Source organism: Musa acuminata, chromosome BXJ3-1 (assembly GCF_036884655.1).
Source record: "Musa acuminata AAA Group cultivar baxijiao chromosome BXJ3-1, Cavendish_Baxijiao_AAA, whole genome shotgun sequence".
In the NCBI taxonomy this organism is placed as follows: Eukaryota; Viridiplantae; Streptophyta; class Magnoliopsida; order Zingiberales; family Musaceae; genus Musa; species Musa acuminata.
The window spans coordinates 12,121,239-12,145,461 of record NC_088349.1 but is presented as its reverse complement, the minus strand read 5'-3'; the positions used below and the strand labels follow the sequence as shown (position 1 = coordinate 12,145,461).

Sequence of the window (24,223 nt, the reverse complement as noted above, 5' to 3'; positions counted from 1 at the left end):
ATATATTTTCTCAAATCTTCACAGAATAATTTATTTTCCACTTTGGGAATTGAGAAGGAGAAAGTTGTCTTATAAAAATAACCCAACCCAAAAGTTAGTGTTAATTTACAAGACGCAGAGGGCTTTCATCAGAGGCATATGTTAATTTCTTCTATATTATTTTTCTATAGGATTGAAATGCAAATAGTCACAGATGAGAGGCATTTATTAGTAAAAGAAGTAAAACACGACCAACATATTTCAATATATATTTTATTTATTATTATAATATATGCATATATTTCTGTAGGATTGAAATAAAATAATCACATATGGGATATTTTTTATAGTAAAGAAAACGAAAAAACATGTGATAAGTGCCCTAATTTTCTACGCTCGATAAATTGGTCTGCGTGCCGACCACTTCTGCGAGACCAACTGTTAGATCATTTCTTCTATGTATATAGAGAGATGCTAGATGCCTGTCTTCTGGGATAGTTCGGACCCCTGAAGAGACTCTTCCAAAAACCCTAACCCCCATCGATCCGTTCGGCTCCGCCTACCTTCGTCGTCGGAGCGGCCCGTGAGCCATGGATAGGTACCAGAGGGTGGAGAAGCCGCGCCCAGAATCGGCCATCGACGAGAACGAGATCCGAATCACCAGCCAGGGTCTCATCCGGAACTATGTGAGCTACGCGACGAGCCTCCTTGAGGTCTGGATCCGTCTTCTTTCGGTGATTCCTTGTCGTTCGACCTTGTTGTTTAATCTATCACAGTGTTCTCCATCGGTTGTATGTCGCATGTCCCTGTTCTTCCTTAGGGTTTAAGCTAAGTTTCTATTGTTTACTGAAGAAACCTTAGATCTTTAGAACCATGAGATAATATTTTATGTTTTGTGATGGTATGTTTGACGAGTGATGGCGATTTTGAGATTTTCATGGCATATGCAAAACTGTTAAACCATTTACTGTGTTGCAGCATCAGCTATTTGTCAAAAGATATGGCTTTGACATATGAAGTATGGTACAGTCTACAGTCTCTCTCTCTCTCATCCGCTAAATTGTAATTGGTATGCAAATGTCATTAGGAACATTGTTATTTTTAGACATCTAAGGTTTATTCTAATATGCTACGCTGTCCAGCCATGACTTCAGGAGAATGTATGGGCCTATTCTAATACAGGACATGAATTATTTCATTAAGAATAAATATGTACTGTAAATTATGTACATATGTTGTCTGATGCTTGTTTTTCTATCAGTCACTGAACTTGCTGATTCTTGTTGCTTATTGTTGGTTAAAAATGTTTTCTTCTCTTTGATGATCAAATGTTATGGTGCTTGATGCAGGAGAAACGTGTTAGAGAGATTGTCATAAAGGCAATGGGACAGGCAATCAGCAAAGCAGTGACAATTGCTGAGATTATAAAGGTCAATTTAGTAACTTCTTTTCATTCTTTTTTTTATTTTGCTAAAAGTGGTTTTAGTCTTCAGCTCCATGTATATTGTGTGCAGAAAAGGATACCTGGGTTATATCAAGATACTGCAATCAGTTCAGTCAGTATCACTGATGTTTGGGAACCTATTGAAGAGGGTCTTGTACCGTTAAGTCTGCATCACATTTGGTGTTCATACATAATCATTTCCTAAAGAGCTTGAACCAAAGGTCTTCAATTTTTAAATTGTTGTGCAGCCTGGAGATGACACGTCTTGTCTCAATGATTTCAATATCTTTGTCAACCAAAGAGCTAAACGAAAACTCCCCCGGGTAAACCATTTGTCACATGTTGTAGTGTTGCATCTCAAACTTAATCTATTTGGCAGTCTCCTTTGGAAGGCTTTGCATGTTGAACTGTCTACCTTATCCTCATAGATTCCTTCTCTTTGGTAGGTATCAAGTTCCTTCACGTATAGAGCAGCCAAAGCATCAGCAAAGATATCAACAATCACAGCAGTATCAACAGCAACCACAGCTTCAACCAAGACAAGCGCAAGGCCAATTTTACGAAGGTACACATCTTAGTTATTGATCTTTTTAAGATTGTCTGTATTAATTGATTGGTTTTAATGCTTGTTAAAGATTCATATGTACGAGGACGTGGTAGAGGTAGAAGTAGAGGAAGAGGAAGGGGATGGGGAAGAGGATATGGTGGATATGCTGGCTATGACAATAATCAGGGTGGATATGGCAACTATCAAGGTGGATATGGTGACTATGGCTATAATCAAGGTGGATATGGTGGATATGAGCACAATCAAGGTACTCTAGTTTTACAGAACATTGCACCCAGAAAAATTGTCTTTTCCGTCTTTAAATTAGCTGACGGTTCTTTTATGGTAGAAAATGGTGGATGGAACTCAAACTGGGGTCGAGGTGGTGGACGTAGTAGAGGTGGTTGGAATTATCGTGGTAAGCTTGTGTAGCCATATCTTTTGTGTTATCTTGCTGCTTTATAGTGTTTTTATTTGTTTATGTATGGAAAGTGGATTTGACAAATTGTAGCTTCATTAGTTGTTTCTAATTCTTGAGTGTGTATAAGATCTATGAGGCGCTTGTAAGTATTGTATTTGTATCAAAGTTATGTTATGAGATCAAGTTGCAAACATTATATTATAGGGTTAAAAATGGGTCGGATGGATTATGTTTTGTGAGACATCAAAATCTGATTTCAGCAATCAGATGAGGATAAATTTGTCTGCACATGTTTTATTTTTTTTCTGAAATTTGCTATTTGGAATCTTTCAGATACGAACATGATCACAGGTTCATGTCTATTGTTATCTGGATATTTAAATATCTAACTAATTTACATTAACCTAATTGGAGGTGTTATTGAATTGCTTTTATAAAAGTGATTTTATTTTTCCATTATTCCTTTTCTTCTCACACTTGCTTCATAAACGTTTTTCCCTATATGAAATATGATTGGTATGTTTGAGTTAATGCTTTAATTATTTCTTGGGAGCATATCATATGCATATAATATTTACATGTGTTTCTTCTTTAAATACAATTTGGGTCTGTCATAGATCTGATTTATGTACATATGTGCTTATATATATGACTGCAAAATAGGTATTGTCCAATTTGTATCTGATTTTTCTAATATTTGATTGGTTTCTGATCCATTTTCAACCTTGTTAATATCTCCTCTGGGGAAAAATGTATCTAGATACTTGTAGTTGATAACAATTTGTTTCTCAAATATTACATTGAGACTTGTTTTGGTGTTGTGTTCCTATGACATCATATATATGGTATATTCCTGGATGATGAGGGTAATGGATGAGGGTTACAGCATTTCCTAAGTTGAACTTGAGTCATAGAGGGCTAGGCATCATCTAACATATATTTTGACCTTTTCTTTAATAATCATGGGCATCTAACATATGCTCTTGTATCTAAAGTACAAAGATACATGCCAAAGAGGTGTTATCAAGGATATTTGATTAGAACATTACTTCTGAGCTAAACTTCTTGTCAGTTTATGATTGTGGAGGAACAAATAGAAGACAATAAATTTATTTTGGTCACTAGTTTATTATATCTCTTGCAAATTTTAGCAGGTCGAACCATATTTAGCAATACCAATGAATAGTTTGTTATGAGATCTTCTTTGTTATTCTTGCTTGTTCAGTCATGATGCATGCAATTGTATTTTAGTTGCTTTAACATGCTTTTTTTAGTTTCTTTATTCTACTTAGGGTACTGTTTTAAGTCGTGTCTTATCTAGTCTTAGGTTTCTAATAGAATGTTCAATATTAAACAGTGGATGTTAAGAATTCAAATGATTTCCATTAAAAAATGAAAGTAGGCATGCATACTCATTGTATATAGAACTTATGAGTTACTAAATTGCTTACATTTAATCTCTAAATAAAAAAATTTATATTTTCTACAGTATTTTTTTTTCTAGGCACTCGCCTTTGTGCCTAGGTCTTTGCCCATCCAAGTTGGTTGTTCAGTGCTTAAAAACTTAATTATCTCTGTCAAAAAATTGAATCTTTATGCTGCAGTCACAGAAAGTTAACCTACATCTTGCTAAAATAAGACTTGAAATTTGCTTGTACTCAAACATCTTTTCTTGAATTGGAAATTTCAGAGTAATTTCTGTTTCTATAGTATGTGCTGAGTTACTTGCAAATTCATGTTCTTCAACTAAATCAATTTTTAAATACAGGTGGAGGATATGGAGGAGGAAGAGGTAATGGAAGGGTTGGTGGGAGAAATTATGGTAGCGGACGAGGAAGGATGGGTGGCCGTGGGCGAGCAAACCAGGTCTAGCATCTTGTCTTTGGGCTTGGGGTACTTTCTGATGCATGCTTGGTTAGCTCAAGGAAAAACTGTTGGACTTATCTGGGGTATCACCTGTGGATTGTGGTTGTGCAAGAGTAAGCTTTGATGGTTAGAAAAATGGTTGTGTTTTCCCATTCATATGTTTATGTTGGCTGCCCAAGTTAGATTTTGTTTCCCTATAATTGTGGAGTTACTAGAGAATGCTGTAGTCTTCTCCATCTCTCTTTGTTCATATACTTCCATCAATTCATACTAGTGCATCAGAAAATTCTATTTATGTGAAAAATGAGCATCAGTTTTAATCTCTACTCTGATCTAATGTAATCAGATGATGTTCCTGTTCAAGCTGCAGATGCATTGTGGATTGTGGAACCCATGCTGATGGTTGACAAGTTGTTTAAATGGTCGAGTCCTTTTACATGTTAGTTTTTTGAATCTTGAAATCATATAACATACATCGTTATTTGAAAATGTTTCTATTTTTTTCTATGCTATATAGATATATACATATATATATACATATATATATATATATATATATATATATATATATATATATCTCCTTAAATTTAAGTTTGAAATAAACATCTCTCCAAAATCGAAAAACATGTATATATAACCATCGTGTTTAATTTATCAGTTAATTATCAATTGAAATTGTAAATTATATTAATATTTTTAAATAATTATGATGATTATAAGAATATTAAAAGAATTTTAGGTGTTTAATATTTTTTAACTCAAGTGAGCTGACGTGTCTGAAGGGCAAATGTGAAACTTAGAAAGGATGGATGTGTAAAAACGCCATATATAAAATATATAATATTATTACTCAATTGCTTCGCCTTCTCCGAGAAGAAATGCCACGACTTGATATCACCAGGCGTTGCTTCCTCTCATCGGAGAAGACCAGAGATCAATGGCGGCCGCAGAGGGAGGCGAAGTGAAGCTCATCGGGTCGTGCCCGAGCCCGTTCGTGCTGCGCGCACGGGTAGCCCTCAATCTCAAGGGGGTGGAGTACGAGTACCTGCAAGAGAAGCCCGGGCCGAAGAGCGAGCTGCTCCTGAGATCCAACCCTGTGTACAAGAAGATCCCGGTCCTCCACCACGGCAAGCCGGTCTGCGAGTCGATGATCATCGTCGAGTACATCGACGAGGTCTGGGCCGCGGCCGGCCTCGCCGTCTTGCCGGCCGATCCCTACGAGCGCGCTCTCCACCGGTTCTGGGCTGCGTACATCGATGGCAAGGTATGCGTTGAGGAATAATGACAAACAGGTTACCTGCCAATTCCATCTTATCCAAACTTAGGCTCGAACCCTAAACCACATCGATGAAAATTGCATATCTATTTTTCTACTCGAACGATAAGTCTTAATACACTAAAGATATACTGTCCTTTATCTCATGTGGCTTAGCCGAAATATTCCTATTCTAAAATAGGGTTCCTGGAATCAGCACCTTTCTTGTATATGAAATTTATGTTTTTACTGGTTGCATATAGATTATTTGCTTATTTGTGATTTATCGTCATTTGATTTAAATTAACCAATCTTGAAGCTACTCTACTTTTAGAAGATCAATCCATTGCATATAAATATAGTTCTGAACTCTATTTAGAAAAATAAAATTATAAAATATAGATTCAAGAGAGACAATCGTGGTCAGTTTAGTTTTTAACGTCACGAAAACCTAAAGCTGATTGATGATAAGATGCATAAAGTTTAAATTATACTGATCTATGAACTCAATTATTGATACAAATTCTAATTAACACCCAAAAGTTATTGTATTGCATATTTTTCTTCTAATCAGATATCGCAGTCGGTAGATATTCATGAATTGGACCCCGGATCCAACCTTAATTAGCCATTGAGGTTTCTGAATTCGAGTCCGGTACTGATACCCATGTTCCTATCTGAATTCATTTGAAAAGTAATTAAAGGTTATCCAATCCCAATCTCACTGTCATGTCAGACTCAATACTAAAGGAACATGACTTGTGCTATTCTTATCTCATATTAGGAATAATTCTGTGTAGGGTACCATCCAAGTCTGATTTGGGTATATACTTCTCTATCTAAAGGATGCCCAATTTTGATTTAGAAGCACATGCAGATCACTGTTATGTATCCTATTTCTCATGTTCCAAATTGCTCCTATGACAATTAACCTTGATTGGCGACAAGAAGGATAGAATTGCGGCTATGAGAATGGCAATGACTTGGTTTCTCTCTTCACTCTCTGTTATACTGCAGTTATTCCCATCAGTACTTGCAATTGCAAAGGATGAGCCCAAGATGATCAAGGTGGAAGCAGTGGAGCAGCTACACACAGGGATAAAGCTAATGGAGGAGGCCTTTGAGAGGCTGAGCAAAGGGAAGGGCTTCTTCGGAGGCGACGCCATTGGATACCTTGACATTGCTCTTGGCTGCTTCTTGGGGTGGTTCAGGGTATGTGAAGAGGTGCCTGGGTTCAAGTTCTTGGACGATGAGAAGTCACCTCTCCTTGTGGGCTGGGCGGACAGGTGCTGCTCTGATGAGGCTGTGAAGGATGTGATGCCGGAGAATGAGAGGTTGGAGGAATACGCTAAATTGTGCCGGGCCAGGCTGAGGGCCACTGCAGCAGATTGAAACCATCATGGAGGTCAGTATATTTAATAGCAAAGCAAGTGGATTCTGGTCTTTTACTATGGAGCGGGGAGCAGTTGAATAGTGCTTGCTCAGGGATAATAACCAGTACAACATACTACATGTGTACTACATGTATACGCTAAATTGTGCCGGGCCAGGCTGAAGGCCTCTGCAGCATATTGAAACCATCATGGAGATTAGCATAGTTCATAGCAAAACAAATGGATTCTGGTCTTTTACTATGGAGTAGGGAGCAGTTGAATGATGCTTGCTCAGGGATAATAACCAGTACAGTATACTAGGAGTAATATTCAAGTGAATTATGGTTGTAATGGAATTCATATGTATAAATTCATGGACAATAGTTCTAAGATATGAGGTTTCTGGGTTACACCTTGGTCTCGAACATTTGGGAGCCTCTGGTTGCCAAAATTTAAGGTAGATTAGACCGGTACCTATTCATGGTGTGCTGTCAGTGATACCTGAATATAAAACATATTATTCCAAAATTTATCTGTAGAAAGGTATTGAAAATTAGGATGCTCTGAGTTTTCACAGTTCATAAGAAATATGTAGCCCTTGTTGAAAGGAGATAAACTTCCAAAATCTTTTACTGTGAGGAAGTTGGTAGTGTTGTATTGCATGAAACACTGACATTGTTGATGTGCTTGGAATGATCAATCAAACTATTCATCTTAGTCTTGGATTCGGGATGGCATTGAGGATTCTTTCATGACCTCCAAAACTTTGAGACCAGCAATGGTGGATCAGTAAGAGTTTGGAAGGATAACTGGATAGAATATGAAGCTTTATCCTCTATGTTCTCCCATCAAAGTTCTTTCACTGCTCATCCTAATGCCTGCCTTTGGGTAAATCACACATCAACATGCATTTGCTGCCGTTGGATTAATTGGGCAAACAAGTTGAATGTGGATTGGTTGAACTCTGCCTCTACTTCGATGTGGTTTATGTGGAATGAATGAACGCAACAAATGCATGTTTCAGCAGCCACACTGTATCGCAAGTGAGGGCTAATTTTTATATTTAAAAAATTTATATTAAAATCTTTATAATTATAAAAATAAAATATTTAATTTTATTTATCCTAACATCATTGGTTTTAGCAATAAAAAATACTAACATGTGCATAAATAATATAAAAATGATAGACAAAAAAGTAATCTTAATTGTGGTGGCAGATTAATTACATTATATCTTTCTGCAATTAGACCTCTTTAATATTGTGGATATAAAAATTTATATTAAAATTTATATAGTTAAGTGAAATATTTAATCTTATTTATCCTAATGTTATCAACTTTATCGAAGAAACATTTAACCTTATTTATCCTAATGAAATCAATTTTACCAATTGAAGATATATCATGAAACAAAAATGATAAGTAAAAAGATAATTTTAACGATGATACCGTATGTCACTATTGTGGTGGTGGTGATTGACAATAATAACGTGATGGTCAATCTTGTCGGTATCAATTTGAATAATGATAAGAGAAGGAAGATGACATAAAACGGTAAGACATTTACGTTAATATCAAAGGATGGAAGTGAGACATCTGTGTTGACACTATATCAATCTATCTTCTTTTTCTCCTTCTATATCGCTTTTTTCTGTGTCAGAAGAGACAAGTGAGGCAAACTGGTGTGGCACTATTTATACATGTGATGTTAGAATATATATATTATAAAATTTTAAATCCAATAATTTTTTTATCTATTATTTTTTTTATCATTTATATATATTTTTATTAGTAAAATCGATAGTATTATGATAAATGAGTTTAAATAATTTATTTTTATAATTATAAAAATTTTAATATAATATTTGAAAATCTAAAATCGAGATATTAAAAAGATATAATTGGCGTCACAAGCCACTCAGTTATCCCTTTTGTCTACTCTTTCTCCTGTTCAAGCTGTTCTTTCAGCCGATTTCGACAAAGTAGGAGCCTAATCTCCCTTTTTTTTATAGTAAAAATGAACAGCACGCTGCAGAAGACCCAAAATATTGCAAGTTGAAGAATATTTTTCTGAGAAGTAGAGGCAGATTGCTGTCAGCCTTTCAAGATATCATCGCAGAGTTTCTTCTCATTGGTGCGTTGACGTAGCGATGTGAAGGGTCGATACATTGGAGGTGACGCCAAACTCGATTCGGTCAGAGAGTTCGTGTAAATACACATTCTCAACAGTTCAGGGAGGACTTTACTCTTCCATTAGCCATTAGTCTACGCCTTGCCTTGTCTTGCTCCGCAAGAAACTCTCCTACAAGAGCGAACCCGAGCGTGGCTGCCTCTCAACTCGGAGATCCATGGCGGCGGCAGGGGGAATAGAGGTGAAGCTGATCGGGGCATGGCCGAGCCCGTTCGTGCTGCGTGCGAGGATCGCGCTGAACCTGAAGGGGGTGGAGTACGAGTTCCTGCAGGAGAAGTTTGGGGAGAAGAGCGAGCTGCTTCTGAGATCCAACCCGGTATACAAGAAAATCCCCGTCCTCCTCCACCACGGCAAGCCCATCTGCGAGTCGATGATCATCGTGGAGTACGTCGACGAGGCCTGGCCCGCCGCCGGCCGTGCCATCTTGCCGGCCGACCCCTACGAGCGCGCTCTCCACCGGTTCTGGGCCTCGTACGTCGATGACAAGGTACGCACGCTGATCACAGAAGGGAGCTTTAAGGTGGCGACGACGGACTAAACTGCTCTCTCCGTTATCCTTGCTGCATCGCAGTTGAACCCATCGGGGGCTGCGTTATCCAAGGCGCAGACGGAGGAAGCCAAGGTGGAAGCAGCGGGGCAGGTGATCGCGGGGCTGAAGCTACTAGAGGAGGCATTCGGGAGACTGAGCAAAGGAGAAGGATTCTTCGGAGGGGACGACATCGGATACGTCGACATCGCCTTGGGGTGCTTCCTGGGGTGGCTGAAGGTGATGGAGAAGACTAGTGGTGTGAAGTTCATCGACGAGGAGAAGATGCCTCTGCTTGCGAGGTGGGCGGAGAGGTTCTGCGCCCACGAAGCAGTGAAGGCGGTGATGCCGGAGCCAGAGAGGTTAGCGGAGTTCGGTAGGAAGCGTGCCGCCAGTGTCAAAACTCCTCCGGCAAACTAAAAATCCTTTAAGATGGCCACATATATATATATATATATATATATATATATATATATATATATATATATATATATATATATATATATATATATATGTGGCCATCTTAAAGGATTTTTAGTTTGCCGGAGGAGTTTTGACACTTATATATATATATATATATATATATATATATATATATATTGGTGTGTTGAATAATATATTACGCTTATCAATAAAGGATTTCTTTGCCAGTAAACATGTGTTTGAAATAAATTTGATATTTTATAAAAAAAGTTATTACTATTAAACTTTTATATGATGATGTATCCTTTTTGTTTTTTTCGCTTTGATAAAAGTATTCCTTCACCACCGTATCCACCTCCCATAATTCGCATATTATCGGTGCTTCTTCTACGATCTTCCACTTCTTCATGACTCAACATGGATACCTCCCATAATTCGCATATTATCGGTGCTTCTTCTACGATCTTCCACTTCTTCATGACTCAACATTATCACCACCACCTCACCCTTACTAATTGTCTACTCCGTTTTTGCTACAACCTTCGTTATATTCTTTTGCGCCACTATTATCAGATCGTCACTACCACCTTGCCCTCCATTGGCGGCCAAAAGCAAAAGGGGCGATACTGGTGAAAAGGAAGAGCTCTCTATCGCTAATGAGACGAGATGTGATAATAATGACGAAGGCGGAGGAGGCAGCTACTTGAGAGCATGGTGGCGATGGTGTTAGCAATAATTTGTTTGTAGCTAAGAGTAAGGGTGGTGCATAAAGATATTTTTATTAAAGTGATAAAAAAGAGGTGTCATAAAAACTAATTAGAGAGACATCGTCACATATAAGCCCAACAATAAATATTATTTTAGGTAAAATATAAAAAAAAAATCTCTGGAAGAGGAAGACGAAAGTTGTGTTAGATAATAAATTTATTTTATCTTAATAAACAAACTCAATCATCATTTCAAAAATTTTAAATTAAATATTAGATTTATTATAATGTCATAAGAGAGATTAGTAGAAAGAAAAGAAAGAAAAGCTAAGCAGGTAGCAGAGGAACATAGGAATACTATGTCTAGATAAAGCCAAGCTCGTGCACATTGGATTGCACAACTTATGCGAGATGACAAACTTAACAATGTGATAAGATAATATTAGATAAGCTTAATTATTTCTTATTCAAAGTAGGCCTACTATAGGGATAATTATAAATTACTCTATATAGTTAGATTTTTTAGTATTATTGTAAAAATTTATATTGAAATCCTTATAATTATGATAGTGAAATATTTAATCTTATTTATTCTAATGGCTTTACCGATAGAAGATACAATATGTGACATATACATGAATGATATAAAAATGATAGGTAAAAAGGTAATTTCAATTATGGTGGTTGGCTAATTATATATTACCCCTTATAGATAAACCTCTTTAGTATCTCTAGACTTAAAAAATTTATATTGAAATCTCTATATTGAAAGTGACACATTGAACCCCATTTATCTTAATATAGTCGGTTTTAGTAACGGAAGATACACGGTACGTATATGAATAACAAGAAAACGATGGGCAAAAAGATAATTTATATAGTGGTGGTAGGCTAATTATAAATTATCCCCTATAGTTAGACCTCTTTAATATCTCGATCCCTATTGTTCAAAATTTTATATTAAAATCCTTATAGTTATGAAAGTGAAACATTTAACCTCATTTACCTTAATGCCATCAATTTTACCGATGGAAGATACAACACGCGATAGCATATGCACGAATAACGTAAAAATAATAGGCAAAAGAGTAATTTCAATAGTAATGGTAGATAGTGGCATTGTGGGTGGCTATAGTGGTGGTGGTCAGTGACAATAACATGTTGATTAGCTTTGTCGATGTTGATTCAAACATCGATGATGAGGAGAAAGAGAAGGGAGGTAAGGCATTTGCGTTGGTGCTGCACCACTCTATCTCATCTTCCTCCTCCAAAGCTGCTCTACATTTAAATCAATGTCAAAGAATAAAGATGAGGCAAGTGAGGCATATACATTAGTGTCATACTCAAATCATCGGATGGTGGCTTCGTCTAGTGGCATGATGGATTCGAGGTAGGGATCATAGGCGACGAGAAGGAGGGAGAGGTTGCGAACGAGCTTGGTGAAGAGGCATGCCTACTTTAAGCTCTCGAGCTTTAGTCAACATGCAAATGGCACATATGCCCCATCCACAATGGTGTGGTTGCCAATCGACTTCCAAATCAACTCCGCCCACAACTAGAGGGGATTCGATCAAACGATGAGGACTAATCATCGCACAAAATAGAGGTCCAAATAGTACGGATCTAATGATGGGAGAGATTGATAGCAGATAAAATTTCCTTAACTATATGAGGAAATTTCTCTACTATGTTGAGGGAAATTCTCTATTCTGTTGAGGGAAATCCTCTCTCCTAATCTATATAAATAGAAGAGGGACGTGTTAATGTATTCAAGCTAAAACTACTTCAATAAAGATTCTTCAATAATTATTCTTATCTTTTATTCTTTTTAATATGGTATCAGAGCCACTTACTTAGAGTAAGCTCTCTTTTCACTATCGACTCATCTCTTTTCCGTCGTCAGGCCGTCGGTGCGACAAATCTTTCCTCCTCGGCGAACGGCAACTGTCTTCTCCACTACCACTCTGCACCAACGTCCATTCCCTTCTGCTGTGGCGTCTCTAGTGCTGCGCTCACCAGCACTGCCCCACCTTTCCTCCTCTGCTGTAGCCTTCTTCTCTATTGTAGCATCGTTACAGCTTCCTCCTCTACTGCACTTCTATTGTAGCTTTCTCCTCTACTGCACTTCTGTTATAGCTTCCTCCTCTGCTATAGCATCGCTATAACTTCATCCTCTGCTGCAACTTCCTCCTCTGCTGCAGCTTATTCCTATGCTATAGCATTGCTATAGTTTTTTCCATTGCTACAGGTTTCTCCTCTGCTACAACCGTTATCATCGCAGCCGTAACAACAGCAACAGCAACAACAGTAGCAGCGATATGCTCTTGCCTTACTCACGAAGTAGCAGCGATATGCTCTTGCCTTACTCACGAAGCCTTTGGCTCGTAAACTGTTTGCTTTGCATCAATCCAAGATTGGTATATTTGACAGGAGCATCATCTTGCGGGGGCATGATAGCAGATAAAATTTCCTTAACTATATGAGGAAATCTCTCTACTCTGTTGAGGGAAATTCTCTATTTTGTTGAGGGAAATCCTTTCTCCTAATATGTATAAATAGAAGAGGGATATGTTTGTATTCAAGCTAAAGCTACTTCAATAAAGCTTCTTCAATAATTATTCTTATCTTTTATTCTTTTCAATATGGTATCAGAGCCACTTACTTAGAGTAAGCTCTCTTTTCACTATCGACTCATCTCTGTTGCTTCTCCACTTCCGGCGGCAAAAGAAAAGGCTTTCTACTACTGTTTTTCCATCGTCAGGCCGTCGGTGTGACAAATCTTTCTTCCTCGGCGAACGACAACTATCTTCTCCACTGCCACTCTGCACCAACGTCCATTCCCTTCTGCTGTGGCGTCTCTAGTGCTGCGCTCACTAGCACTGCCCCACCTTTCCTCCTCTACTGTAGCCTTCTTCTCTATTGTAGCATCGTTATAGCTTCCTCCTCTGCTGCACTTCTATTGCAGCTTTCTCCTCTGCTGCACTTCTGTTGTAGTTTCCTCCTCTGCTATAGCATCGCTATAACTTCATCCTCTGCTGCAACTTCCTCCTCTGCTGCAGCTTATTCCTATGCTACAGCATTGCTATAGTTTTTTCCATTGCTACAGGTTTCTCCTCTGCTGCAACCGTCATCATCGCAGCCGTAACAACAGCAACAGCAACAACAGTAGCAGCGATATGCTCTTGCCTTACTCATGAAGTAGCAGCGATATGCTCTTGCCTTACTTACGAAGCCTTTGGCTCGTAAACTGTTTGCTTTGCATCAATCCAAGATTGGTATATTTGACAGGAGCATCATCTTGCGGGGGCATGATAGCAGATAAAATTTCCTTAACTATATGAGGAAATCTCTCTACTCTGTTGAGGGAAATTCTCTATTTTGTTGAGGGAAATCCTTCCTCCTAATATGTATAAATAGAAGAGGGATATGTTTGTATTCAAGCTAAAGCTACTTCAATAAAACTTCTTCAATAATTATTCTTATCTTTTATTCTTTTCAATATGGTATCAGAGCCACTTACTTAGAGTAAGCTCTCTTTTCACTATCGACTCATCTCTGTTGCTTCTCCACTTCCGGCGGCAAAAGAAAAGGCTTTCTACTACTGCTTTTCCGTCGTTAGGCCGTCGGTGCGACAAATCTTTCCTCCTCGGCGAACGGCAACTGTCTTCTCCACTACCACTCTGCACCAACGTCCATTCCCTTCTGCTGTGACGTCTCTAGTGCTGCGCTCACCAGCACTGCCCCACCTTTCCTCCTCTGCTGTAGCCTTCTTCTCTATTGTAGCATCGTTATAGCTTCCTCCTCTGCTGCACTTCTATTGTAGCTTTCTCCTCTGCTGCACTTCTGTTGTAGCTTCCTCCTCTGCTATAGCATCACTATAACTTCATCCTCTACTGCAACTTCCTCCTCTGCTGCAGCTTATTCCTATGCTACAGCATTGCTATAGTTTTTTCCATTGCTACAGGTTTCTCCTCTGCTGCAACCGTCATCATCGCTGCCGTAACAACAGCAACAGCAACAACAGTAGCAGCGATATGCTCTTGCCTTACTCACGAAGTAGCAGCGATATGCTCTTGCCGTACTCACGAAGCCTTTGGCTCATAAACTGTTTGCTTTGCATCAATCCAAGATTGGTATATTTGACAGGAGCATCATCTTGCGGGGGCATGATAGTAGATAAAATTTCCTTAACTATATGAGGAAATCTCTCTACTCTGTTGAGGGAAATTCTCTATTTTGTTGAGGGAAATCCTTCCTCCTAATATGTATAAATAGAAGAGGGATATGTTTATATTCAAGCTAAAGCTACTTCAATAAAGCTTCTTCAATAATTATTCTTATCTTTTATTCTTTTCAATAGAGACAACAAACTCTTATTCTCCTTCCTGCTCACCTCTAATTTCATGATGGTGGGGGAAAGTATCAGAAAGATAGTAGCGATGGATCTGATGAGCAAGACGATGAAGAAACGATAGATCGCTGCATTGCAATTAGCCTTCAGATTGGGAATCACCATTTTGGCTAGTGTTTCAAGATTGATCAATCGTATCCGCTCTACCTCACCTTCCTCCTCCCACCTCGTTGTTGGTGACACAGGTGCCTCACCTGCCTTTTCTTCCTCTTCTAGTGTCGACGTAGATGTAGAGCAATACTAAAAGAGGCAGAGTGGTGTACTGCCAATGCAGATGCCTCACCTCCCTCCTCTTCTTCCAATGAACTACAAACACAGATGCTTCATCACTCTACCTCCTCTTCCTCCTCATCATTGATGTTAGAATCGATATCGGCTAAGCCGACCATCGTGTCGTTGTCACCGTCCACCATCATAACAACCACCCATGATGCCACCATTCACCACCATAATTGAAATTATATTTTTATCCATTATTTTCATGTCATTCATACACGAGCTATCACATGATGTATCTTCTATTGGTAAAGTTAATGACATTAGGGTAAATGGGGTTATATATTTTACTTTTATAATTATAGAGACTTCAATATAAATTTTTTATGTCTAGGAATTGAAACACTAAAGATGTCTAACTAACTACAAAGGGTAATATGTAATTAGCCCGCCTACTATGGTACCACTCTCTTACGGAGGATCGATAGGCATTACCTCTAATATATTGTTATATTGATACGGAAGAGTTTCATATATTAATTAATATAAATTATTTATGATAAAATTTTAAAATTATATGGATATGTTAGTTCTGATTATTTTAAAATTTATTATTTATTTGATGCAAAAAATAATTTTTTTGAATGAACACTAATTTCACTAAAAAGAACCTTTAATATAGTTAAACATCTTTTTTTTCCTTCTAAATATTTCTACAAAGTATGCATTTTTCAGAGTGATATTAAAAAATATTTTTTTAATAAAAATATTAATATGTGTGAGATGAAAAGAGATAAATTAAGAGATTCTTAAAATTGATAGAGTTATATAAGGTTGTTTTGGTATCTGATCTTCAAATTTTGACATATTATTATACCGAGGTGGACAAATTTTTATCTGAGTGAGTCAAAATAAAAAAAAGAATGAACCAGTCAAACTATAATTTGATTAAATGAAGATGAATTTTCCCACGATAGATAGACACAGGTGGGTAAACGATCTTGTAATAAAAAAGATGAACTTGCAATACGAATATATTGCATGTTTGAAGCCCTAAAAGTAAAGATTATATATTAACTACAACAAAGTCCATGAAAACCAATTGTACGTGCAATATGAATATAGTAACGAGGGCACAATTAGAAGGAGGCATATTTCATGCCAAGAACGATGAACAAAATCCTTATACCTGCAAAATTCTCAACAAATTTTTTATTCTAATCTTGAAATATTATCACATTCATGAAAGATGATAATGAACATATTGACGATCAATTATCATCCGATACCTATTGTGGAGACGATGTGGAAAGAAAAGATCTTAGTCACCCTCCACTTGTTTATCTCTATAGACAACAATATGACGGTTCAAGCCAGTCTTCTCCTTCATCCACATGGACAAAACATTAAAGAATAATATTGGGGTAGATGCAAACTATCCTCTCTATAGATCAGGTATAAAAGCTAACCCTTAGTATTAGGCTAAGGGACTCTTTTTTTTTTTTTTTGAGTAAAATCAATACCCCAAAAAGAACCTTGGACTAACATGAATATTGGAGGGATCGAGTTAGAAAACTTCTTTCAACATTGATCTCAGTGTAGGCGACGCTTTGGAGGATCGACTTTCCACCTCATAACCACTCCAAAATCACCTTAGAGCCACTTAGGATACTCTTATGCTTTCGGATTTGGATAATGTTGGGTTGACTCGGACGTCAACGAGGAAATCCCCTAACAAAGGACATACAAATTTAACAAGTTTTAATTATAAGAAAAAAATGATTTTATAATAATCATGTATTGCACGCGCAAATGATCCATGCACATGCATAATAATAATGTCATTTAGAAAGAAGTGAACTGATCCTAATCATCTATACATGCATCTTATCATTCATTATATTACAGTTAGTTCACTCACATACGATTGAAATGTAATAGAGCAACTTCTTGTAGAACCTCAGTTGAGAAGATCTTCTAGACAACGTCAACCTTCCAGAAGATACTCTACAGATGAGTATGTAATGCTTACTGATGCAGGTAAACCATAGAGTTACCAGGAAGCAGTTGAAAGTGAGCAAAAAGAAAAGTGGTTAGTTGCTATGCAGGAAGAGATGGATGCTCCATAGAAGAACCATACTTATGATTTGGTACTACTACCAAATAGAATGAAAACCTTACCAAAAGAACAACCCATAGCCCACCTCCTTACTTGACCACTTCTCATACGAGAATAAAAGAAATCATATCAATATGTTGGGTCAAAACTTATATACTAAATAAAAGAAATACAAATTATCATACGAGAATAAAGGGTCAAAACTTATATACATATTATATCCTTAATTTTTTTTATAAATCAAGATATCTTGGGTAGATATTTGAATTGTTTATTAAAAAATTCCTTGTAATGAATTTTCAATTACCTCGTTTAAATTTTAACTTTGCATCATTTATTTCTTGAATTGGTTTAAGAAATTTTAATTAGAGCGGAAAAGATGTTTGGTGGAGACCAATGCATTAAGAAAAAGTGGGTGAAGGTCATTTATAGCGATGTGCTTGGTGTACAAGTATTTGGTGGTAGTATTGATTATTGACTATGATGGTGTTGGTGTAAACAACCTTAAGCCGTGGCCTCGGGACCGACGTGGTTGGGTTCGGGTCCGAATGATGGGGATCTTCCCGAGATGGCCATCGAGTCCGCCAAGGTGATTGGGTGCGGTGGTCGGGACGGTGTTGTTGTCTCCTCCGAGCAGGAACTCCTCGCCTTCACATCTCGTGGGGACCTTCGGCTTCACCCCTGCACAAAGGTCAGGTCGGGGTGCTCGGCCCGACCCCTCCAACGATCAAGTTAGTTGATGCAAAGGGGGATTCGGATGAAGAAATCTTTTTGTATGTTTGTTTCTCTCTCCCCCTCCTGACGAACGAGGGGGTATTTATAAGAAAGCTTACTACTTCCTGAGCTGCTCGCTTGCATGGGGCAAGCTGGTAGTGTCTGACACTGGTGTTGGCGTGGCGTGAAGAACTGAGCCTGAGCAGGCGTTAATGCGTCTCAACCGACGTTATGGTCCATTTCACCGAGTGCTGTCGCGTCAATCGAGACGGGAGGCATCATCTGACGTCAACCGAGTCTTATCATAATTACTATCCTCATGAGATGGTTAATCGATTTTAAATCAAATCAGAATTAATCATGAGTGATTAGATTTTAATTTTTTATTTTAAAAAATAGGAACCGATCATTTTGGTTTTAAATCGTTTAAATATTTAAACGATTTCCTCATGATCTATATGTAATTAATTATTCAAAACGACCTCAACAGAAGTAGAATTAACAAATCTTAATTGATTTTTATTTTATAAACAAATAAAAAATTATAGTTAACATATAAAAATATATATATTAAAAATATTCACATGCATTATTAGAAAAAAGATGAATTATGAAGATAATTCCATGTGCTTAAGGATTGAAAGATTAAGTCACACATATTCTGTTTGACCTATAATTCAAAATTTAAATAAAGGATTTACACTGCAATACAAAAGTCAGTCATTTTTTACATGATAAAAAAAAATAATGAAAATAAGAACCCATACAATAACAATAGCAAGATATGCTGTATCAGACAAGTGATATCCTGCTACTAATTATAAATTATTCTCTGTAATTAGTTATCCTTAGTATCACGATTCATACATTTTCAAAAGTTATATTAGGTTTTTTATGCTTACAAAAATAAAATATTTTATTTTATTTTATTTAATATCATCAATTTTGTTGATAGAAGTATCGTATATACTCAGTAATAAATCAAAGTGAGATAAAATTAGTATGTAATCAATGATAAACTCTACGATATTTTTGTCAACAAAATTAACTAGAAATAAGATTAAATATTTTACTTATATATATATATATATATATCTTAATATAATATTTTAAAAAATAAAGATCAAAATGTTAATAATAACTAATTATAATTAATTTCATATCGTGCTCGAAGGTATCAAACCCAAATCTCACTTTCTGTGAACGGTGAATACAAGACGAGGTAGCATGGGAGGCTCCGCATCCTAATCTCTTGTTGGCCGTGAGCTGCAGCTGTTCTCGTGCTGCTGATATGACATCATTGTATTCGTCAATATTTCAATGGACTTAATATATGGTTGATTATAAAGAAATTTGATTCTGTTCTCGTCGGGCGATATATATAGGTGTCGTTTGGTCAAACATGGAGTCAAAAGTTCTACTTTGTCCATGGAAACAAAATTAGATGTGCAATCTGATGAAAAAGGGGACTCCCTGCGTCGTCACTGCAGACGCACGCTTTATTTCTATAGCAATTCATCGCCGCCTTGTTGCCCAAGAAGCAGGACAGCAGCTTCCAAGAAGCATCACAACCTTTATTATATATACGAACGAAGCCCAGGCGTTGCTGCCTCTCATACCGAAGAAGGGAGAAGAAGAAGAAGAAGACAATGGCAGCGGCGGCAGGAGAAGTGAGGTTGATCGGGGCGTGGCCGAGCCCGTTCGTGCTGCGCCCGAGGGTCGCCCTCAACCTGAAGGGGGTGGAGTACGAGTTCCTGCAGGAGAAGTTCGGGGAGAAGAGCGAGCTGCTTCTGAGATCCAACCCTGTGTACAAGAAGGTCCCCGTCCTCCTCCACCACGACAAGCCCGTCTGCGAGTCGATGATCATCGTGGAGTACGTCGACGGGGCCTGGGCTAATTCCGGCCACGCCATCTTGCCGGCCGACCCCTACGAGCGCGCCCTCCACCGCTTCTGGGCCGTCTACATCGACGACAAGGTTCGCATGCCTCCATCAATTTCTGACCTCTGTTTTCTTGGTCTATAAATTTTCTACGATCATCGACATGAATGATGATGACTGAATGCTCTGCATGCAGTGGTTCCCGTCAATGTTCGGCATCGCAAAGGCTGAAACAGAGGAGGCCAAGGCCGAATCCGCAGAGCAAGCGTGGGCCGGGCTGAAGCTGCTCGAGGAGGCGTTTGAGAAGCTGAGCAAGGGGAAAGCCTTCTTCGGCGGGGACACCATCGGCTACGTCGACATCGCCCTCGGCGCCCACCTGGGGTGGGCGAAGGTGATCGAGCAGATGACCGGCCTCAAGTTGTTCGACGAGGAGAAGACGCCTCTGCTCGCGGTTTGGGCGGAGAGGTTCTGCAACCACGAGGCCGTGAAGGAGGTGATGCCGGAGACGGAGAAGCTGATGGAGTACGCCAAGATGCGTCTGGGGAAATAGAAGGAGTCTCCTGCAAATTAAAGACAAGGAATCGTGGTTGTCACTTGGAGTGGCTTCAGGATCTCGCTGTTGTGGTGAAATCCGTGGAGAATAATGTCACCGACAGTAGTTTTCTGTGAGGTGGCCTTTTTGTGTTTGCTCATGATGTTGTGTCGGTGATCAATAAAGGATACCATTGTGTTGGATTCGATGGGCGATCTCCAAAGGTTGCTTTGACTTTTTTGTTCTCGTATATTATCGTCAGCACATAACTACCCATTTTCATGAATTGGGATGGCATTGAGGATGCTTTCATGACCTCCATAAGTTTTGAGATCAGCAATGGTGGATCAGTAAGAGTTTGGAAGGATAACTGGATAGAATATGAAGCTTTATCCTCTATGTTCTCCCATCAAAATTCTTTCACTACTCATCCTAATGCCTGCCTTTGGGTAAAAGCACACAGCACTTGCATTTGCTGCCTTTGGATTAATTGTGCAAACAAGTTGAATATGGATTGGTTGAACTCTGCTCGGCTTGTGGTTTATGTGGAATGAATGAACGCAACAAATACATCTTTCAGCAGCCACACAGTGTCGCAGGCGACTCGGTAATCTTTTTGTCAACTCTTTCTCCTGTTCTATCTGTCCTTCAACTGATTTCGACAAAGTAGGAGACTAATCTCCATCTTTCTTCTAGTAAAAAAGGAACAGCACGCCGCAGAAGATCCAAAATATTGCAAGTGGAAGAAGATTTCTGTGAGAAAGTAGAGGCAGATTGCTGTCGGTCTTCCAAGATTTCATCGCAGAGTTTCTTCTCATTGGTGCGTTGACGTAGCGATGTGAAGGGTCGATGCATGGAGGCGACGTCAAACTTGATTCGGTGAGACAGTTCGTCTAAAAAAATATTTTCAACAGTTCGGGGAGGTGTTGAGTTTTCCATTAGCCATTAGTCAACGCCTTGCCTTGCTCTGCAAGAAGCTCTCCCTACAAGGGCGAACCCGAGTGTGGCTGCCTCTCAACTCGGAGATCCATGGCAACGGCAGAGGGAGTAGAGGTGAAGCTGATCGGGACATGGCCGGGCCCGTTCGTGCTGCGTGCGAGGATCGCGCTGAACCTGAAGGGGGTGGAGTACGAGTTCCTGCAGGAGAAGTCTGGGGAGAAGAGTGAGCTGCTTCTGAGATCCAACCCCGTATACAAGAAAATCCCCGTCCTCCTCCACCACGGCAAGCCCATCTGCGAGTCAATGATCATCGTGGAGTACGTCGACGAGGCCTGGCCCGTCGCCGGCCGTGCCATCTTGCCGGCCGACCCCTACGAGCGCGCTCTCCACCGGTTCTGGGCCGCGTACATCGATGACAAGGTACGCATGCTGATCACAGACTGGAGCTTTAAGGTGGCGACGGTGGACTAAACTGCTCTCTCCGTTATCCTTACTGCATCGCAGTTGAACCCATCGGGGGCTGCGTTATCGAAGGCGCAGACGGAGGAGGCCAAGGGGGAAGCAGCGGGGCAGGTGATCGCGGGGCTGAAGCTACTGGATGAGGCATTCGGGAGACTGAGCAAAGGAAAAGGATTCTTCGGAGGGGATGACATCGGATACGTCGACATCGCCTTGGGGTGCTTCCTGGGGTGGCTGAAGGTGATGGAGAAGACTAGTGGTGTGAAGTTCATCAACGAGGAGAAGATGCCTCTGCTTGCGAGGTGGGCGGAGAGGTTCTGCGCCCACGAGGCAGTGAAGGCGGTGATGCCGGACCCAGAGGAGTTCGCTAGGAAGCGTGCCGCCAGTGCCAAAACTCCTCCGGCAAACTAAAAAACCTTTAAGATGGCCATTATATATATATATATATATATATATATATATATATATATATATTTGTGTGTTGAATAATATATTACGCTTTTCAATAAAGGATTTCTTTGACAGTAAACATGTGTTTGAAATAAATTCGATATTTTATAAAAAAAATTTATTACTATTAAACTTTTATATGATGATGTAATTTCTTTTGTTATTTTTGATAAAAAATACTTGTTTATAACCATACTCACCTACCATATCATCCGTGCCTCCTCTATGACCTTCTACTCCCCCATGACTCTCAACACTCTCGCTATCGTCTCGCTCTCGACTAATTATCTATTCTGTTTTTACTATAACACTCTTTTGTGTCACTATTATCAAATCGTCACTACCACCTTGCTCTCCATTGGTTGCCAAAAGCAGAAGGGGCGACAGTGTGGTGAAGAGGAAGAGCTCCTTGTCACTAATGAGAAGAGACAGGATAAAAATGACGAAGGCGGAGGAGGCGGCTACTTGAAAGCAAGGTGGCGATGGTGGTGGCAATAATTTGTTTGTAGCTAAGAGCAAGGGTGATGCGGAAAGATATTTTCATTAAAGTGAAAACAAAGGGTATCATAAAACCTTATTAGAGAGACAACGTATACATGCCAAACAATAAATATTATTTTAGGTAAAATATAAAAAAATTACTGGAAGAGGAAGACGAACAGAGTTGTGTTAGACAATAAATTTATTTTATCTTAATAAACAAACTCAATCAACGTATCAAAATTTTCAAATTAAATATTGGATTTATTATAATATCATAAGAGAGATTAGAAGAAAGAAAAGAAAGAAAAGGGAAGCAGGTAGTTGACAAATACTATGCCTCGATAAAACACATTGGATTGCACAACTTATGCGAGACGAAAAACTTAACAATGTGGTAAGATAATATTAAATAAACTTAATTATTTCTTATTCAAAGTAGGCCTATTATAGGGCTAATTATAGATTATCCTATATAGTTAGACTTTTTTAGTGTTTTATCTAGACTTAAAAAATTTATACTGAAATCATTATAATTATGATAGTGAAATATTTAATCTCATTTATCTTAACGTCATCGGCTTTATCGATAGAAGATATAATATGTGAGAGCATATACATGAATGACACAAAAACGATAGGTAAAAAGATAATTTCAATGATGGTGGTGGGCTAATTACATATTACCTCTTATAGTTAGACCTCCTTAGTATCCTTGTCTTATACTTCAAAAATTTATATTGAAATCCCTATGAAAGTGACACATTGAACCCCATTTACCCTAATGTTATCGGTTTTACTAACAAAAGATACAGCACGTGACGACACGTGCATGAATGAGAAGAAAATGATGGGCAAAAAGATAATTTCAATAGTGATGACAGGCTAATTATATATTACCCCATATAGTTAGACCTATTTAGCATCTCAATCCCTATATTTTAAAAATTTATATTACAATCTCTATAGTTATGAAAGTGAAATATTTAACCCAATTTACCTTAATGTCATCAGCTTTGTCGATGGAAGATACAACACGTGATACCACATGCATGAATAAAGCAAAAACGATAGGCAAAAAGGTAATTTCATTGGTAATGATAGATGGTGGCACCGTGGGTAGCTATTGTGGCAGTGATTAGCGACAACAACATAGTAGTTAACTTTGCCGATGTTGATTCGAACATCGACAATGAGGAGGAAGAGGAGGGAGGTAAGGCATTTGTGTTGGCATCGTACCACTCTACCTCATCTTCCTCCTCCAACGTTGCTCTACATTTACATCAACGTC

At 38.6% G+C, this 24,223-nt stretch overlaps 5 protein-coding genes across 6 annotated transcripts; all 5 read left to right on the top strand.

The window, feature by feature from the left end:
* The first annotated feature begins 391 nt into the window (after positions 1 to 391).
* Positions 392 to 4,583, top strand: LOC135580767 (uncharacterized). Of its 2 annotated transcripts, none has more exons than XM_065135236.1 (8): positions 392 to 692; positions 1,329 to 1,409; positions 1,494 to 1,582; positions 1,672 to 1,746; positions 1,870 to 1,988; positions 2,059 to 2,238; positions 2,320 to 2,388; positions 4,160 to 4,583. In XM_065135236.1, the coding sequence occupies exons 1-8, from the start codon at positions 570 to 572 to the stop codon at positions 4,261 to 4,263; spliced, it is 840 nt and encodes a 279-aa protein (XP_064991308.1). In that variant the 5' UTR covers positions 392 to 569; the 3' UTR covers positions 4,264 to 4,583. The 2 variants fall into 2 exon arrangements, with proteins under 2 accessions (XP_064991308.1, XP_064991307.1); XM_065135235.1 differs by having other exon boundaries at positions 421 to 713; positions 4,160 to 4,507.
* A 521-nt stretch (positions 4,584 to 5,104) lies between these two features.
* On the top strand, positions 5,105 to 7,295 carry LOC135628778 (glutathione S-transferase U17-like). The gene is made up of 2 exons (XM_065135682.1): positions 5,105 to 5,521; positions 6,530 to 7,295. Exons 1-2 carry the CDS (start codon positions 5,195 to 5,197, stop codon positions 6,902 to 6,904), a joined length of 702 nt encoding a protein of 233 aa, XP_064991754.1. The 5' UTR covers positions 5,105 to 5,194; the 3' UTR covers positions 6,905 to 7,295.
* A 1,842-nt stretch (positions 7,296 to 9,137) lies between these two features.
* Positions 9,138 to 10,039, top strand: LOC103997659 (glutathione S-transferase U17). The gene is made up of 2 exons (XM_065134620.1): positions 9,138 to 9,563; positions 9,648 to 10,039. The coding sequence occupies exons 1-2, from the start codon at positions 9,234 to 9,236 to the stop codon at positions 10,020 to 10,022; spliced, it is 705 nt and encodes a 234-aa protein (XP_064990692.1). The 5' UTR covers positions 9,138 to 9,233; the 3' UTR covers positions 10,023 to 10,039.
* Positions 10,040 to 19,800: 9,761 nt separating this feature from the next.
* Positions 19,801 to 20,812, top strand: LOC135628726 (glutathione S-transferase U17-like). Its single transcript, XM_065135581.1, has 2 exons — positions 19,801 to 20,168; positions 20,269 to 20,812. The coding sequence occupies exons 1-2, from the start codon at positions 19,842 to 19,844 to the stop codon at positions 20,620 to 20,622; spliced, it is 681 nt and encodes a 226-aa protein (XP_064991653.1). The 5' UTR covers positions 19,801 to 19,841; the 3' UTR covers positions 20,623 to 20,812.
* A 376-nt stretch (positions 20,813 to 21,188) lies between these two features.
* LOC135628725 (glutathione S-transferase U17-like) lies at positions 21,189 to 22,526 on the top strand. Its single transcript, XM_065135580.1, has 2 exons — positions 21,189 to 21,963; positions 22,048 to 22,526. The coding sequence occupies exons 1-2, from the start codon at positions 21,634 to 21,636 to the stop codon at positions 22,411 to 22,413; spliced, it is 696 nt and encodes a 231-aa protein (XP_064991652.1). The 5' UTR covers positions 21,189 to 21,633; the 3' UTR covers positions 22,414 to 22,526.
* Positions 22,527 to 24,223: the final 1,697 nt, after the last annotated feature.